The 20079-nt window shown below is 41.8% G+C and overlaps 1 protein-coding gene across 2 annotated transcripts in view; it reads right to left on the bottom strand.

Moving 5' to 3' along the window:
* Window positions 1-20079, bottom strand: part of STK39 (serine/threonine kinase 39) — a 321213-nt gene that overhangs the window by 215828 nt on the left and 85306 nt on the right. For both annotated transcript variants that reach the window (XM_070803818.1, XM_019971542.2), the window contains exons 3-5: window positions 17145-17253; window positions 13825-13966; window positions 12543-12598 (exon numbers count right to left, since the gene is read on the bottom strand). In XM_070803818.1, the coding sequence (XP_070659919.1) occupies window positions 12543-12598; window positions 13825-13966; window positions 17145-17253 (307 nt within the window). The remainder of the gene's footprint in view (window positions 1-12542; window positions 12599-13824; window positions 13967-17144; window positions 17254-20079) is intronic.

The raw sequence follows: 20079 nt of genomic DNA, 5'->3' as shown, positions 1-20079 counted from the left end.
GGAGATGGGAGGGAGGTTTGAAAGGGAGGGAATACATGTATACCTATGGCTGATTCATGTTAAGGTTTGACAGAAAACAGCAAAATTCTGCAAAGCAATTATCCTTCAATAAAAAATTAATTAATTAAAAAAAAATCTGTCAACTAACCGCCTCAGAGGCACTGAGCCCAAACACCTAATGTTCACCTTTTAACAGGAAAGGACCTTGATTGTTAGAAGAAATGGAGGCTCTGGGAAACAAAAATAATCAATGAAAAAACTAAAAATGAGCCAGCAAAAAACTGAGTTGAACTGCTCTGCTCTCAGTCTAAAAACTCTGAAGAGGGTGTGGAGAAAAAGGGAGATGCCTAACACTGCTGGTGGGAATTAAGCTGGTATAGCCACTAGGGAGAATAGTGTGGGGATTCCTTAAAATACAGAGTTATTATATGATCCTGCAATCTTACTCCTAGGCATATATCCAGAGAAAACCATAACTTAAAAAAATACATGTGGGCTTCCCTCATGGCTCAATAGGAATCCACCTGCTGATGCAGGAGACACAGGTTTGATCCCTGATCTGGGAAAATCCCACATGCCACAGAGCACCTAAGCCTGTGCACAACTATTGAGCCCGTGTTCTAGAACCCACAAGCCAACTACTGAGTCCCACATGCCCAGAGCCTGTGCTTGGAAACAAGAGAAGCCACCACAAGGAGAGGTTCATGCAGCACAACTAGAGAGGAGCCCCTACTCTCCGTGACCAGAGAAAAGCTCATGCGGCAGAGAAGACCCAGTATAGCCAAAAATAAAAATAAATAAATAATTTAAAAAGATACACGCACCCCAACATTCACTGCAGCACTGTTTACAACAGCCAAGACGTGGAAGCAACCTAAATGTTCATCAGCAGATAGACAAAGAAGACGTGGTACATGCATACAGTGAAATATTACTCAGTCATAAAAAAGAAGGAAATAAAGCCATCTGCAGCAACACGGATGGACCTGGAGATTATTACACTAAGTGAAATAAGTCAGAGAAAGACAAATAGCATATGATATGTGGAATCTAAAAAAAAACAAATTGTTACAAATGAAAAGAAATAGGCCCACAGACAGAAAACAAACTTATGGTTACCAAAGGGGAAAGGGAGAAGGAAATAAAGGAGAAGTTTAGAATTAACGTACATATATTACTATACTGGGCTTCCCTGATGGCTCAGATGGTAAAGAATCTGCCTGCAATGTGTGAAACCTGGGTTCAAACCCTGGGTTGGGAAGATACGCTGGAGGAGGGCATGGCAACCCACTCTAGTATTCTTGCCTGGAGAATTCCCATGAACAAAGGAGCCTGGCAGGCACAGTCCATGGGGTCGCAAAGAGTCAAACACGACTAAGCACAGCACATCATCATCATTACTATACATAAAACAGATAACCAACAAGGACCTAGTGTATAACACAGGGAACTATGCTCAATACCATGTAATAACCTAAGGGAAAAGAATCTGAAATAAATAAATAAATATATATATATATATATATATATATATATATATATATAACTGAGTCACTCTGCTATATTTATGAAACTAACACAGCAATGTAAATCAACTATACTTCAATTAAAAGTTTAAAACTTTTTAAAAACTATTTTTTTTCTAGACCTCAGTAAGCCTGCAGTAATACATAAAAATTTAATAAGGACAGTGCAGACCTTTAGCAGGAAGAAAGGAAGGGATGAAGAGAGGGAGGGAGTGAGAAGGGTCCTCCTACATGCTTTCCTGAAGTTCAACCCCAGCCCGGTCCCCCTGCAGCCGAACGTGCACAGCTGAGGAAAAATTCCAGTAGGAGCACAGAGCAAAGCGGTTCTCCCCCACTGTGTTCAGCCAGTAAGATTTCCTTAGACTGTTGCTCAAATAACTGCTAGCAGCTGTTAAAGGATGAGACGCTGCTCAAAGTCTCCCCAAGTACTTCTCCCGGATGGTATACAGATAGAAAGGAAAACTAAGTTCCCAGAACTCATTGTATACGTGGTTCACACTAGAGAGTTCACCAAATGGTACCATCTGTCAAGATCATGAAATTCAGGAAGTCACATGAATTTGTCGCCTTTATTTACTTAACCCCCCTAAAAATGAATAAATGAGAGTTTTGGCATAATTTGCTAAACCATAATTCACATAACTATCAACTTCCTGAAACTCAAAACATATTTTGGTTCACTATAAAACAATTTATACCCCTCTGAAAGATTTTCATTTGCCCTGTACTCTATTTTCATAATGTGCCCCATGTCTCTCAATTCATGTTATAGCTCTACTCTTTCTTGATTTAATTACTCATTTCATTGCTAGCTGGCTAAGGCAGAGCTCGTCTAAAATCAGAGCTGAAAAATGCTTGTTAGCAAACTATCTCAGCCTTAAAAAATAGGCATTATATATAGTATACATGCCTAAATATTTTAAATATCTTCACCTTCCTCTCTGTCAAGCTGATATATTCTTGCTTGTTTGAACTTTCAGCTGTGACTCACATGTGCAACCCATCACTGAGCGGTGCTTATGTGTGCAAAGCCAGCCGAGACAGCTCAGATCACATTGGCCAAAAGTTCATCAACATCTGCCACATGCCAGGCACTGCTGGGTGTTACTGAGATGAGCACCATGGCGTTTCTACCGCTGGTAAGCATATCGTCTGTAGGGAAAAAGGGGACGTAGAAACTCGACTTCACTATCCCATAACAGGTAATCTAGCCGGAGTGTATTAAGAACACATTCAAACTATGAAGCTAAGGTGCTTAATGTGGCGAGGATGTGGGTGGTAGAGGAAAGGCTGGGAAGGGCTTTCTCAAGAAAAGAATGCCCCAGATTGAGTCAGGAAGGAGAAGAAGTGAGCCAGGTAAAGAAGGGGGATCACAAAGAAGAGAAAGCACTGGCAGACAAAGCTGGAAAATCAGTCTTCATATGCCACATTAGGGAGCTGGGGCTTTATTCCCTCAGCAACAGTTTTAGACTTTATGCCAGGAAATCAAGTGGTCAGATCTGTACTGTGGATTCTTCTCTCTGATGACACTGAGGAAGTTGATGGAAAGAAGAATAAAAGGAGAGCAAAATGTTAGAGCAGGATGTCACAGGCTGCCTTCAGCCTCGCCTTCCCAGCCACATCCCTGTGATCTTGCTGCTGCTGCTAAGTCACTTCAGTCATGTCTAACTCTGTGCAAACCCATAGACAGCAGCCCACCAGGCTTCCCCATGCCTGGGATTCTCCAGGCAAGAACACTGGAGTGGGTTGCCATTTCCTTCTCCCCCTGTGATCTTCAGTTCAGTTCAGTCACTCAATCATGTCCGATTCTTTGCAACCCCATGAATTGCAGCATGCCAGGCCTCCCTGTCCATCACCAACTCCCGGAGTTCACCCAAACTCATGTCCATGGAGTTGGTGATGCCATCCAGCCATCTCATCCTCTGTCGTCCCCTTCTCCTCCTGCCCCCAATCCCTCCCAGCATCAGGGTCTTTTCCAATGAGTCAACTCTTCACATGAGGTGGCCAAAGTATTGGAATTTCAGCCTCAGCATCAGTCCTTCCAAAGAACACCCAGGACTGGTCTCCTTTAGGATGGACTAGTTGGATCTCCTTGCAGTCCAAGGGACTCTCAAGAGTCTTCTCCAACACCACAGTTCAAAAGCATCAATTCTTCGGCACTCAGCTTGCTTCACAGTCCAACTCTCACATCCATACATGACCACTGGAAAAACCACAGCCTTGACTAGACGGACCTTTGTTGGCAAAGTAATGTCTCTGCTTTTGAATATGCTATCTAGGTTGGTCATAACTTTCCTTCCAAGGAGTAAGCGTCTTTTAATTTCAGGGCTGCAATCACCATCTGCAGTGATTTTGGAGCCCCCAAAAATAAAGTCTGACACTATTTCCCCATCTATTTCCCATGAAGTGATGGGACCAGATGCCACGATCTTCATTTTCTGAATGTTGAGCTTTAAGCCAACTTTTTCACTCTCCTCTTTCACTTTCATCAACAGGCTTTTTAGTTCCTCTTCACTTTCTGCCATAGGGTTATTGATCTTAGGATGCCTTAAATAATTAAAGGTGTCCCCTATTTCAATAGGAAAGCAATATGAGCTAACTAATTCTAACATGGAATGTGTGTTAACTCCTTTAGCCCTCTGGTATTTTCCCATTACACAGAAGTGGAAACTGAGACGCAGGGAGGTTAAATGACTACAGGGCCAGGATTGAAGCCACAGCAGTCAGGTGCCAGAGCCCACCCTCTAAATCAAAGCACCCATGAACACAGTGACATCATCATTTCCTCATTCAGATGCCTTGTGGACTTCAGAACTCTCTCATATGAATCAGGGCTACATCTGGTGCACCGAGGGAGCCCAAACCAGCTTGCCTGAAGCAGCAGCTTCTCTTCGCTATAACATGAGAAACACTCCTCTCTCGCACCGAAGTACACCTCATCAGTGCCAAAGAACACAGAGAGAACACACAGGAATCCAGCAGCTACAGGTATAAAACTCCACCACCTTGCACACCTTTTTCTGGGTCCCTGAGAATAATACCTGAGTACTGGGAACAAGTTAAGTCTAGTCGCAAGTTGTCCTGAGGAAGTTTTTAGTCATAGGGTTTTCAGTGTTCAAGGAGCTGACTAAAGCTGAAAATGTATTTCCATGGTTAACTAAGGGAAATAATCTCCCTCCCAACAAGCAGAGATGCTACCCAAAGTGACACCATTGTGCCTTAGACAGTGAGACACCCAAGGCGTAAGCTTGATTTGTACAGGCTAAGATACTCTGAGACAGATGGGAGGATAACTTTCTAAAGTTCTAGGCTGCCTTAGTTAACTGGGTTCCAGGTTCAATCTCTGACATGAAAAACTAGGGATGGGAAATTCACACTCACTCATGCACACCTAAAAGGCACGAACCTGAGATCTCCCGAGATCTCCCTTACACACGCAGTCCTATGTCTCTGGAAAGCCCTTCAGAAATGAACCATTTTTAAATCAACATTCTTCATGTTTAAGAGTGGTCGATATTTTTTAAAAAGCCTAACATAAATATACTTGTAGTGACCACCCCCAAAGGGATCTGTTTTATATGAATTTCAGTTTTAGAATAGCATCTCATTAATTCCAGATGAACAGGCTCAGTCACTTTCCAGACAAGGCACTAAGCCCTTCCTGACATTACATGACAGAGATCAAATGGGAAAATAAAATGCTAGGCCGTGGGAAGAACATGACATTCAAATAACCACTCCTTCTATCACATTGTAGCAAAGACTATTATACTCACTAAGGCATCCTCTCCAAGTTTATTACCAGGAAGACAGACAGACACACACACACACACACACACAGGTTTTCTGAGCACAGAAAATACACTAAGAAGTAAAGCATTTTCTATTAAACCCAGAGTAGGCCATACTCAGGTTTTAATTCACTACATGAAACCTGAAGTTTTCTAGTCTGAAAAGAGTGTGGCGTCACTACCATGAGTAATTCTGCACCAAATGACACTTAAGGTGATGGCTTCTCCCATTCCCTGAAACCTCACCAGTGATGCTGTGAGCAAGGAGGGAAAAGGTGCTGAATATGTTTCCCAGCCCCAAACAGAATCAATTTACGCCAAGAGGGAGAAGCACTAGCGATCGCTGTTGGTCTTCCACCCAAAACAGAGATCATTCAAATCCAGGTTTAGGGTTCTCTTCCCAGAAATCCCACAGTTAGGGGGTCACAGGCTTGGAAGCCAGACTGCCCAAATCTGAAGCCTGACCCTACCACTTATTCCACATGTAATCTGGGCCACTTACTTCCCCTCTCTATCTTAGCAGCTGGCGGGTAAAGTGAGCATAACGAGAGCATCGGCCCATGGGGCTCTACTACAGCCTACCCACTTTGTGAGGCTGAGTCAGCGCACTCAGCACATGGAACCAGGCCTGGCACACAGGAAACACTTGACAAGATCAGGTGATTTTACAGCCACACTCACTGAAAATACATGGAATTCCCATGGAATTGCTACTGTTGGAAATGGAGCCAAGCATTCCAGCCTTAGTCACCACACGTGTTGGCTGCATCTTAGGCAAGAGTTTCTAGTGATCTGAACCTGGCCCCTTCATTTTCCCTTTTCTAATAAAAAAAGGTTTTAGAAAGGAAATATATATATATTTTTTATATATATATATATATATACACAAAGAATATGTGACTTTTTAAATAAAAATGTTATGTTTCTATTAAAAAGCAGAAAAAACTCTTTTAAAAAATATTCATAATACTCTCAAGGTAAACAAACACAGCATTCAAAGAAGTATATGCAAACCTCTCCCAGTTTAACTTGTATTGCAGAAAACAGAGACTAGGGAGCTTAAAGACATGAAGGGAAGAGAGTACAAACACTCTTAAGTACAAGAAGTAGATTATTTGTCCAAAAAGTGAAGAGGAACTAAAGAGCCTCTTGATGAAAGTGAAAGAGGAGAGTGAAAAAGTTGACTTAAAGCTCAACATTCAGAAAACCAAGATCATGGCATCTGGTCCCATCACTTCATGGCAAACAGATGGGGAAACAGTGGAAACAGTGGCATGCTTTTATTTTGGGGGGCTCCAAAGTCACTGCAGATGGTGACTGCAGCCATGAAGTTAAAAGACATTTACTCCTTGGAAGGAAAGTTATGACCAACCTAGATAGCATATTCAAAAGCAGAGACATTACTTTGCCAACAAAGTTCCATGTAGTCAAGACTATGGTTTTTCCAGTGGTCATGTATGGATGTGAGAGTTAGACTGTGAAGAAGGCTGAGCGCTGAAGAATTAATGCTTTTGAACTGTGGTGTTGAGAAGACTCTTGAGAGTCCCTTGGACTGCAAGGAGATTCAACCAGTCCATTCTAAAGGAGACCAGTCCTGGGTGGTCTTTGGAAGGAATGATGCTGAGGCTGAAACTCCAATACCTTGGCCACCTCATGCGAAGAGTTGACTCATTGGAAAAGACCCTGATGCTGGGAGGGATTGGGGGCAGGAGGAGAAGGGGACCACAGAGGGTGAGATGGCTAGATGGCATCACCAACTCCATGGACATGAGTTTGAGTGAACTCCAGGAGTTGGTGATGGACAGGGAGGCCTGGCGTGCTGCAATTCATGGGGTCACAAAGACTCGGACATGACTGAGAGGCTGAACTGAACTGAACAGCAACAAAGAGACAGTCTAGCTCTGCTGCTGCTGAGTCCTCTTCAGCTTTGCCACACTCTTGCCCTACCCTGCCCACACAAGGTACCAGCAAAAGACCTGAGGACCCCTGGCCCAAGTTTGCTCAGACAGCAAGCCACTGCCTGACTGAGAGTGTCAAAATCCTGTACCCGGCGAGAGCAGCAGCAGCCAGCTTTTCCAAGGAATCACTGCATGTTTTTCTTTTAAAGGCAATAATCTTGAGAGTTAAAATAAAAAATTTAATTTGAAATACTGTATAAACTCAATGTTATGCTCAAGTCAGAGGATATGAAGAACATTAAACGTGAATTCTAGAAAGCTATAGCTGAGCTGCAGAGATGGAGACAGTGTACACTCACATGCCTGATAACCCACCACAGCTCATGAAGATTCATACTTCATCACCACACGAGCCACGGAGACGCACATACAATGACACCCAGAAAAGCTGGGGGGAAAGCCCAGACTGACTGTCTACAAATTCCTCACCATGTGCTGGGCACCGTCCTAAGCACTATAGACACGGATCCATTTAACCTCATGATAGCCCAAGTGGGGGCTTCCTGCAAGTGCCCTTCCAAATGCAGCAGTCCCTGCCACACACCTGCTGGGTTACACTCAATACCGCCACCCGCAGTGAGGGAAAAAAAAACCCAGTCCTGAGAGGGAGAAGAAAAGTCGGGAAATCTTACCTCAGGGGATCTCAACTGAGAAAAAAAGAAAAAGGGCAATGTGCTCCCTGGGGCCCAGAGCACGAGCTGGGCTTCATTAGTCTGACAGGAACACCGGGACAGAATGACTGGCAGAGAACCAGGTGGCGCAGAAGCCAGGGGCTGACGCCCCTCAGCATTTCAAAAGCAGTTCGCTGCCACTTTGACTCTCTCAGTGAGAAATGATGGTTTCATCACAAAACAGAAAAAATTCATTGTACTTTTTAATTAGCTTACAGCAAAAGTAATAATAAGTTAGCTTCCAAGTGCCATAATTAATAAGCACTTCCTTTTTATAACTCATAAAGCCCCTCAGAGCTGAACCTCTTGCAAGACAAATTTGAGGTACATATGATCTTCAGGCAGTGGAAGGGCTGGTAGGCGCAAGTCTGTCAGTAGGAGTTACAGTAGTAACAGCAACAAGATTAGCAGTGGCAGCTGCTGATATTTCCTGCGTGCCAATCATGTGCCAGCAGCTGTTGGAAGATCACTGGATACAAAGAGTCTCATCTGATTTCAGGAAAAAAAGATGAAGAGGGCTTCCCTGGTAGTTCAGTGGTAAAGTATCCATTTGCCAGTGCAGGAGACACAAGTTCGATCCCTGATGCAGGAAGATTCCACTCAGAGCAACTAAGCCCATGCACCACAACTACTGAGCCTGTGCTTTGCTGCTGCTGCTGCTGCTAAGTCGCTTCAGTCGTGTCCGACTCTGTGCGACCCCATAGACGGCAGCCCACCAGGCTCCCCGATCCCTGGGATTCTCCAGGCAAGACAGCCTGTGCTCTAGAGCCCAGGGAACAGCAACTACTGAAGCCCAAGTGCCTAGAGTCTGTGCTCCACAACGAGAGAAGCCACTGCAATGAGAAGCCTGCACATCTCAACTACAGACTAGCCTCTTCTCTCTGCAACTAGAGAAAAGCCCTTGCAGCAGTGAAGACCCACCAAGCCAATACATAAATACATATATATAAAATTTTAAAAGTCTAGAAAATGAACTTGTTTTAAAAAAAAAAAGATGAAGTGGCTTATACCTGTATCTCCCTTTAAAGAAACTGAGTCTTTAAGATGTTGAGCATGAGAATTGACCAAGGTCCCAGAGCTTGAGAATTGACGTGGGAATTTCAACCAAGTGCAAGTTCCTCAGTCATGTCCGACTCTTTGTGACCCCATGGACTGTAGCTTGCCAGGCTCCTCTGTCCATGGAATTCTCCAGGCAAGAATAGTGGAGTGGGTAGCCATTCCCTTCTCAAGAGGATCTTCCCAACCCAGGGATTAAACCCATGTCTCACACATTGCAGGCAGATTCTTTACTGTCTGGGCCACTAGGGAAGCCCAAGAATACTGAAGTGGGTAGCCTAGTCCTTCCCCAGGGGATCTTCCCAACCCAGAAATTACACCCAGGTCTCCTGCATTGCAAGCAGATTCTTTACCAGCTGAGCTACTAGGCAAGCCCTCAACCAAGCCAGCTGATCTCAGAGATCCTCTTCTTAACAACTAGACTATCTGATGCTGGAAGGTTCGAAGCTTTTGTTCACACATTTTTTTCAGTTGTTTAGTTGAAGTCTTTTCTTCATAATGCCCCTAGCCTGTGGGATAAAGGCCACTCTCTAAAGGAAGGACAAGATGTGCATATAGAAACCACTGACTTGGCTCAAGAACAAAAGTCAGCATCAATAATGATAAGAGTCTCCAAAGCAGGGAGGGGAATGAGAGATGAATTGAGAACCGGCCAAAGACTGCTGAGTACTGAAGCCAGGTGATGCATACCAGAGGATTCTTCCTACTCTTCTCAACTTTGTGATACGTTTGATAACTTTCACAATGGCTTCTAAAATGGCTTTGATTTATTGACAGTTAATTAAGTTTGTGGAGTCCTTTCATTTGTTTTACTAGGTCATATATTGACATGGTTCAAAATTCAGAATGTTTTAAAAGGTATATACTCTACCACCCCCACTGCCATTATACTTCTAATACTTCTTTGCACAAATATACAGAGATATTCTTATTTCTATTTCTTTCACAAAAGGTGGCATATTATATACATAGTATTTCACCTTGTGTTAACTTAACCACGTAACCCAGTGATTTTCCCCCATTGGTGTACAGAGAACTTCTTATTCTCCATCGGTGGGTCTTCCATAGTATAGATATACCATAAACCTACTTAACCAGGACACCTCAGCTGTTCCTAATCTTTTGCTACCACAATAAATAAGCCTATACTGTCTTTTTACTGTCGATTGCCCATTTTGAGAGTCACACTAACCATTTCTCACATTTATTTACTTACTGCCAAAACAGTAAGCAGGGGTGGATCCAGGTTTCACGGGGCATAAAGTTTAGACAATTTGAAAGATCCTCTTTAAAACAGAAAATACAAAATCATGAGTACAAAATGATATATAAATGTGTGTATTTCTTTTAAATTAAAAATTCTTATCAATTCACTGGAGTCTTAAAGATTAAGGTCCTTTCTTCCAGGATCTTTTTAGACAACTTAACAAAAAATGTTTATACACAAATACCTCCCCCTTTTGCAAACTGACATCTCTGGGTGGAGACACCTAGAATACTCTGTAACTTTCCAAAACCTACTGTATTGCACTTATAGGGGCTTGAATCCTACCATTTAGTAGCTGCACAGGAAGTCCCTGTCTTTGAGAATGACAGGCAATATCATCATGGTCTCACAGATGTGGAAACTGAGGCTTAGAGATGCTGTGATTTGCCCCAGGTTGTACAGTGGTATTAAATCAGGCCTGCTTGATTCCAAAGCCTTTGTGCTTGACTGACACACTGCGTGCCTTCCCGGTGGTCTTAAACTCGACTAAATTAATCTTTTCAAAAGAGAAGACTAATAAAAGATAACATCGCCATTATTACTTCCCTAAGGAAGAAACATCTGATCTCAAACAAATCCACAGTTTCCCTTTTATATTTTCAAAACATCTTTCTTTAAAAAAAAAACAAACAAAAAAAACTTGGTAATAGTCTCTGTAAGTGTATCTAACTAAACGCAGAGCCTAAGGTCAGCATCGTGCTCACTATATAGCTGGGACATCACCTGACTGGTCCTCTGGTACCCAGAGAAGGGGCACAATGAATCAAAGAGATGACTCAATGCTCATCCTTTGTGTTGGGGGTGTGTGTGTTTTCTGCTGACCTCTCACATTTCGAATAATATCCCTAGATCCTCAGATCTGTCTAGAAACAAGAGTGGTACCAAGGACTGCCATCAATTTCATTCTAATAACTAGATATGCAAAGACTTTAAACCTATCCTAGAAGGTAAGACTCTTCCCATCCAACTCAAATAGAAGCAGATCAGACTAACTAAATGTTTTCAACATTTTTTCAATAACACAAGCCAGATCGGTGACTGATTGTCACCACGGATATTGCTAGGATGTGCTGCTAGTGACATGTCATGCCTGGAAGCCAGAAGGCTGAACATCCTGTAATGACACAGACAGTCTAGTACAGAGAGGGGACTGTGGAGCCAAAAATGCCCAAAGTGCTGCTGGTTGAGAGGATTGCTGAGACAGCCCTTCACAGAAGGGGGATAAAACAAGAGTGGATATGCACATGGCTACATTTTATCCCAGGCCTTTCAAGTTATTCTAGGAGCATTAACAAAATGAGAGGTTCTGCATGGAGAAGGCTCCTGTCAATGCTCTCATTTGATCTTTACTACACTGCCAGGCCCCATCAACTGTCAAGAATCGAAATGAAGGGTCAAATTTGAGAGTAAATTAAGCCCTAGGTTTCAAGAATTCACAAATCTTTCAGCCATCACTTGAGAAATAAAGGGCTTAAAATTAATGTGTACGGTGTTTTAAACTTTCAAACTCATTCAAAAAAACTTCCCAAAGTGCTTCTTGCATTTATATAAATATCACCATTATTCAATCTGGAAGGTAGAAAATAAAATTAAAATTGTCCTTTATTAAAAGGCTGTGTTCTAAAACAGCAATTTATAGGAAGATCTAACAAAGATCTATCAAAACAATAGGAAAACATGTTATACCTCAGATCCAAACATTCAATAATAAGGCAGCCCAAATACTGGGGTACCTACAATGGAATTCTACTCAGCCACTCAAAAGAATGAAAGAATGTTGCCATTTTTAACAACATGGGTGGACCCGGAGGGCATTACAATAAACGGGAAGTAAGTCAGAGAAAGACAACATCTGTATGGTATCACTTGTATGCAGAATCTAAAAAATAAAACAAGCTAGTGAATATAACTGAAGAGAAGCAGACTTACAGAGAGAGCAAACTAGTGGTTACCAATAAGGAGAGGGAAGTAGGGAGGGGCGGTGTAAGAGGCACAAACCACCATGCACAAAACAAGCTACAAGGACATCTATCCAACACCGGGAACGTAGCCAGAATTTTATAATAACTACAAATGGAATACTAACTTTTAAAACTGTGGAGCACTACACTGTATGTCTGCAACTTACATAATATTATACATCAACTATACATCAAGTAAAAAAAGAAAAAAGACTACATGCATTATTCATTTCTTAGGAAGGACTCTACATTCTTTGAAGTTGTAACACGTCCATAAACAAGCAGAGAATGCTTTATCTTTGTCAGCTTTACCTGCTATTTGTACTGAACCATCTTCACCCAGAAGAATATTACCAGCTTTCAAATCCCTATTAGGAAAAAGACAGAATTTAATGCTAGAGTACAGACAATATATTGCATTAATTCACTCAGGGAGATTTTAAAACATATCATATAATTTAGCTGTTTGACATAATTATTATTTTACAAATATAATATTTGTAAAACAAATTTAAAAAGTTACAAGGGCACACTGTGATTTTATAGTTTGCTCCTGAAGGATGGTTAGGGTTTTATATTATAACACTTAGTTTTTGTGATACTATTATCCAGATTTAATTAAAACAGTGAGTAGATACTTTATGTTACAGAATTAGAGACTGTCCACATACTCACAATACTATCATTTTATCAAGAATTAAAGCCCAGTCTATGTAAAACTGCTTTACTTCAACTTAAATTTGTCTGTGGTACAATTTCAAATCAAACACATAAGACTCTTAGACAATGGATTTGATCAGTCTCTTCTCTGGGGAGATCCTGATTACAAATACTAATTATAATAGTCTATATTTCTTCACTATATAAAAGTTGTGCTCAGTAGCCTTAACACTTAAGAAAAATGACAATTTACAAGTTTGATTTCTAAAGTAATATTTTTCTAATCATTAAAAGACATAGTAAATATCATAAACCATATAGTTCACTCATGGTTCAGGGCCGGGGAATTACAAATATTAGTATTATGGTTAATGGTGGTTTACTTGCAACTATTTCTAAGAGCCCAAGTAACACTAACCCATTTGAAACATCAAGTGCTCGCATTCTATGCTATTTCGCTGTGTAAAGAATTAGCACTGTATGTCACAGAAGAGATGAAATTAGTGCCTCTCCTCCTCTCCCACCACCATGTCAAAAATAATTAACATATTACATGTTTGGAACACTCTTGCCTGCGTTATAAAGCTAGAGATGCCGACCTAAGTTAGAAATGAGGCTTCCTAGGTGGCTCAGTGGTAAAGAATCGGAGACTCAGCAAGCATGGGTTCAACCCCTGGGTTGGGAAGATCCCCTGGAGAAGGTAATGGCAACTCACTCCAGTACTCTTGCCTTGAAAATCATATGGATAGGGGAGGCTTGTGGGCTTCAGTCCATGGGGTTGCCAAGAGACAGTCACAACTTAACGACTGAGCATACACATGCAAGTTAGACACATATCAATACTTAACTGTGAGGTGTGTTTCCTTAACATTCTCTACTAACTAGGACTGAAGCTATGGACAGCTGAATTGAAACACCTCTGCAGAAGCCATACCTGTGAATCTGACCATTTCTGTGTAGATAGTCTAAGCCTTCCAAAACTTCTTTAAGAATTGTTGCTATTATTGCCTCTTCCAGAACCCCGTTCTTGTGTTCTCCTCGATTGACGATGTATTTTATGATATCCAACATTGAACCTAAGTGGACAGACAGAAGAATTAAACAATTGTATAAGCACCTTCACGATCTTTCCAGAACAGGGCTCCCTACTTAAAAAACTAAATATTTTTTTGTTGTTGTTTATTTAGCACAAATATTCCCAAGGCATACAAACAGCTGCATGGCAGCCCATGGCCAGAAAAACATTAAATCCAAGTCTGCAAGCCCACAACCTGCTGAACTTAATGAGAGGGGTTCTGGGTCAAGAAGCAGAAGCCTGTGCATGACCACTGCAGTTAGTCCCTTTCCCCAAGACATGCAATTGGTTACAGATTAAAAGGAGGTTCAGGATGTCTACACAGAAAAAGAAAGGAACAGGAAGCCAGGGGAAAAGACAGCAGGGAACTGCTGAGAGAAAGGAGCACAGTTCTTCTGTAACCCCTAAGACACAGGTAGCAGAAGCGAGAAGAAAGTACACTGCTTCTAGAGACCCCTGCTTGTGACGAGAAGACTTCTTTCTGTGACGCTAGGCAATCTTTATTCCATTTACTTGACACTGATGCACTGAGTTTAATAATAAAGAAATGAATGCACACTACTTTGTTACTATACACAGATTAGTATCCTTGGCACTCTGAATTCATATTTCAACACATGTGAATTAATATTCTAAACCTCCTGGGCATTTTAAGAGCCATAATTACCTGGGGGTTCAACATTTCTGAAGAGTTACCAAATAGCTCACCTCAGGACCTGAGTTTGGCTCCAAGCTCTCTCTGATTAACTAGGAGGATTGAGTTTCCCCATCAGGTATTACTACAGCAGACTAGCCACCTGCCCTTCATTAAGAGATCTGATGTGATAAAACAGTATAGAAGAAAACAAATGCAGAGTTCTTCCCCTCCCCCCTCCCCACCCCCCCCCACCCCCCCACTGAGAGAAACAAAATATCTCTTTATTGGCTGACTCTTGGATTTTTGGATTATTTAGAAATAACATTTCCAAAAACATTTTATTTTTTAATCTTATAGGGATATATCATACCAGGCATGGATGCATTTCTGGGGCTTCCCAGGTGGCACTATTGGTAAAGAACAGACCTGCCAATGCAGGAGACATAAGAAACTCTGATTCGATCCCTGGGTTGGGAAGATCCCCTGGAGGAGGGCACAGCAACCCACTCCAGTACTCTTGCCTGGAGAATCCCTTGGACAGAGGAGCCTGGTGGGCTACAGTTCACGGGGTTGCAAAGAGGCAGACATGAGTGAAGGGACTTAGCACGCACACACCCATGCATTTCTGGACTGCTGAAAGAAAAGTGGGCCATGTCTGCCCACATTCCCCTTACCTGTGGAAACCTGTTTAAAACTTGTTCCTCTTACCTAAAGCCTGGGAAGGCTAAATTTAATTCCTTTAAAAAGACAATGAAATTTTCTATCCAGTCCACAAGGAAGGGCACAGGGGATACTTTCAAGCTTACAAAAAGTAATTGGGATTAAAAATAAAGAGAGGAAGTAAAACCTGCAAGGTCCCAGGTTACCAGAATTTCTTGTTTCCTTTGTTAGTGGACCCCACAGGAAGAGACCTGGTTAAGGTCATCATTGATAAAGCACCACCCTCAGCAGAACCAAGACGCAGTCCTGAGGCTCAACACTGCAGTCAGCTCCAAGGGCTTCCTTTTCCTCCTTTCCTTTTTAATTAAAAACCAGAGTCGGCACTCGAGGAAACAATGACTAACAGGATTGACAAGACTGGGAACAGAACCGAACTAAGTTCTCCCGGGCTCCCTACCGAGACTTACACAAGCAAACCCGAGGCAATTACAATGCCTTCCTCATCTCATGGCAGGGCCTTGCTGGATCCAAGACAGTTTCTTCTTAAAAAAAATAAAAATTGAGATGTTTCCCTGATTCAGCCTTAGCTGAACTGGGCTTGCAAATAAAAGTGGCCTCCACAGTATCAGCCCCACTCTGTCCGTTCTCACTGCATCCAGACACTACCCTACATTCTCCCCTGCTCGTAATATACTTCATATCTCAGAAAGACAGATATACAGGGAGGAAGGGATGCTGGGTGTTGGGTGTGCTTGCGCTTTCTCAGCTCCAGTTTTCAGCTCTGTACAATGAAGGTGATGATACTTTTAGGGCAGTGTGGCTTGTAGGTCCACAGCTCCCAGCGTCAACACTTATGACGTGTGTGACCTTGGGCAAGCTGTCTAATTCTCTTGGGCTCTTGTGTACTTTCTGAAAAATGTGGATGATGACACCTGCCACTCGAGGGTGTTGCCCGGATTACATGAAATAAGGCAATAAATCACCTTGCAAGGGATCTAACCATGGAGAAAGCATTCAAGGAAACTAACCGTGATGATGATCCTTCCCTATCAAAGAGTGAGGCTAGAAGATGAAAGGGAAAAAAAAAAATATGGGCATGGGAAAGTGTCTTACAAATTACATTCAGTTCAGTCGCTCAGTCATGTCTGACTCTTGTCTGTGGCTTTTTTAACTTCCGTGATCTGAGGCTGGAAAGATAAAGTTCCCTTTCCTTTCCCACGTGTTCCTTCATGAAACCCACAATCTGAAAATACCCTGTCCAATACCGTAGCCACTGGCCACCTGAGGTTATTTAAATAAAGTTGATTAAAATTGAATAGAAATTCAGTCCCTCAGTAACACTAGCCACATGTCAAATACTCGATCCACCAGAAGAAACTGGAGAGCACAGCACACATTTCCATCAGCACAGACCTTTTAACAAACAGCAGTGAAATAACTTGTTATCTTACAAGGTGTGAAAGATTTGAATAATGTTAAAAATGAATGCTTTAAAAGAGAAAGGCCTGGTTAACTTTTCTGAAGAGACAAAGATGATGAGATCTTGCAGGACATGAGCACATGGAGAAGGACAGACTGACATCCAGGGCTGAGGAGCAGCATAGAGACCTCAGACAGCAGAAGACTTTTGGGAAGTCTCACCCACGCCAAGAAGGCTGAGGTAGAAGAGGACACAGATAGTCCAGGAGTTACGCTGAATTATGGAAGGCTTTGAATATGAACATGAAGCAATCCAGACTTTACTCTCTAGGCAAATAATGAACCAAGAAAACTTTTAAATACAGGAGGAAGGGGATCAAATCTGAAATCTTATTCAATATACTGACTCACACAAAAGGAAAAAAAAGAAAAAAACAAGCAAATAATGAAAAAACCCACTTACCTCCACTTAGTAATTTCATGACCAGCCAAAGTTCGTCTTTTACCACAAAAGAGGTGTAATAGGTCACTACGTTGGGATGGCTGCACTGACTCATGGCTTGAATTTCTTTCTATAAAAAGAGCAAAACATGACATAGTACCATCGGGTGAAACCCGGGAAGTAAAAACAAGTGAACCCGGTTGAGTATTCAGGTAACGTTCCTACTTACAGCACACCTGGGCGAGGGTGAGGGGGTGGGGCTGCCTAGACCATTACTTTATATAAACCACATGAGAATTAACTCCCTCAATCGCATCATCCACTTGCTAGAATTAGGGAAGCCTCCCTAGAATTAGGAGACCACAGAGCCCTGTGGACCATCCGAGGGACAGAGAAACATCAGATCAGCATGCAGCCCACATAACCCTCCTCCCCTGCCCGCCATACGTGACAAGTGTCTCTGACCTGAACTGAAAGCATCAACAGAGACAAAAGATGGGTGAGCTACTAGGACACCTAAGTCTAGGTGCCAACCTGAGCTCCAGTGGTTCTTAGAGCCTCCCTCATCCAAAAAGGGACAACAGAGTTGCTTCTGTTTCTCAGGTCTGCTAAGACGGTAAATGAAAAACTACATATAAAAATGCTAGAGCATCATCTTCCACATTATCTTCCATGGGAGACAGTAGTGGTGGGAGACGCAGCTGGTAAAATGAAATAAGCTTGGGAAACATCAGATACTATATCTCACTTTAAAAGCATCACAGGCTACATTAGTTCTGTCAAAGGCTCTGAGAAGTCCTGCGGTAGATAAGCTGTCATAGTTGAATCCATATTAACAATGCAGGAAAATAATGCTTTGTGGGTCACGGCTTAGAAAACACTGCTGCAGAAGAAAAAGTTTTATCAAGAGACAAAATCACGAAGCTCTGAAATCAAACAAATGAGCAACTTCCGTAAGACACATTTTTCTGCAGTACTCAAGTTCATATTGGTTTTGGTTTGCTGTTTTGTTATGGCCAGGTCAGGTGATGCCTATAAAAACCGTAAGTCAAATGCTGACCCTCAATCAAAGGTACCAAACCAGCATAACTCAATTTCAAGGTGCTGACCAAAAGCCACCAGAATAACCTAAGTCATCACAGAAACCTCACTTATATGATTGTGTATTCATGATGACATAAAAAGTATATTTGTGCACCTATACATTACCTTTATATATCCAGTATTATTTTAATCCTCAAATTACTAAGACAACCCTACGTGTCAATTAACTTGGCCTAAATATCATGACATGTAACACATACATATGTCTCAATACATGTTTTTTTAAATGCTTTTTATCATGGATAAACTCGTAAGAAAAAAAAGTCATATAAAACTATATAAAACTATAAAACTCCTAGAGGAGAACATAGGCAAAACACTCTCTGACATACATCACAGCAGGATCCTCTATGACCCACCTCCCAGAATATTGGAAATAAAAGCAAAAATAAACAAATGGGACCTAATTAAACTTAAAGGCTTCTGCACATCAAAGGAAACTATTAGCAAGGTGAAAAGACAGCCTTCAGAATGGGAGAAAATAATAGCAAATGAAGCAACCGACAAACAACTAATCTCAAAAATATACAAGCAACTCCTACAGCTCAACTCCAGCAAAATAAATGACCCAATCAAAAAATGGGCCAAAGATCTAAATAGACATTTCTCCAAAGAAGACATACAGATGGCTAACAAACACATGAAAAGATGCTCAACATCACTCATTATCAGAGAAATGCAAATCAAAACCACTATGAGATACCATTTCACACCAGTCAGAATGGCTGTGATCCAAAAGTCTACAAATAATAAATGCTGGAGAGGGTGTGGAGAAAAGGGAACCCTCTTACACTGTTGGTGGGAATGCAAACTAGTACAGCCACTATGGAGAACAGTGTGGAGATGCCTTAAAAAACTGGAAATAGAACTGCCTTATGATCCAGCAATCCCACTGCTGGGCATACACACTGAGGAAACCAGAAGGGAAAGAGACACGTGTACCCCAATGTTCATCGCAGCACTGTTTATAATAGCCAGGACATGGAAGCAACCTAGATGTCCATCAGCAGATGAATGGATAAGAAAGCTGTGGTACATATACACAATGGAGTATTACTCAGCCATTAAAAAGAATACATTTGAATCAGTTCTAATGAGGTGGATGAAACTGGAGCCTATTATACAGAGTGAAGTAAGCCAGAAGGAAAAACACCAATACAGTATACTAACGCATATATATGGAATTTAGAAAGATGGTAACAATAACCCTGTATACGAGATAGCAAAAGAGACACTGATGTATAGAACAGGCTTATGGACTCTGTGGGAGAGGGAGAGGGTGGGAAGATTTGGGAGAATGGCATTGAAACATGTGAAATGTCATGTAAGAAACGAGTTGCCAGTCCAGGTTCAATGCACGATGCTGGATGCTTTGGGGCTGGTGCACTGGGACGACCCAGAGGGATGGTATGGGGAGGGAGGAGGGAGGAGGGTTCAGGATGGGGAACACATGAGAAATAAAGGAATAAAAATAAAAAAATAAAAAATAAAAGAACTTAATTCATCCATGTAAAAAAAAAAAAAAAAAAAACTATTTTTCCTATTTAAAAAAAAAAAAAAAAATCACCCATCATCTGTTTTCCTTTCATTACACAGTAACACTTTCCCATCATTTTCCTAATCCATTTAACTGATCACAGGTTTTCTAAATCTAACACTTTTCGATTCTGCACCTTTTGTCCTTTGAAGAAGATCTAAAACCTGAGCTCTAGTTTCCATCTGTTTCGAGTGTTAGGTTTCGATACCATCAGACGTTCTGAAGGAGAACTGGAACGTTGCCCAGCACCCCTATTTCAGGTGGCCAGCATCTGCTCCTGTGGGCATGGCCCACTTTGAAGGCCTGCAGCTCCAG

This window comes from Bos indicus, chromosome 2, assembly GCF_029378745.1.
Source record: "Bos indicus isolate NIAB-ARS_2022 breed Sahiwal x Tharparkar chromosome 2, NIAB-ARS_B.indTharparkar_mat_pri_1.0, whole genome shotgun sequence".
Classification (NCBI taxonomy): Eukaryota; Metazoa; Chordata; class Mammalia; order Artiodactyla; family Bovidae; genus Bos; species Bos indicus.
Note: the sequence above shows the minus strand (reverse complement) of the source record. Positions and strands in the feature narration are given on the sequence as shown.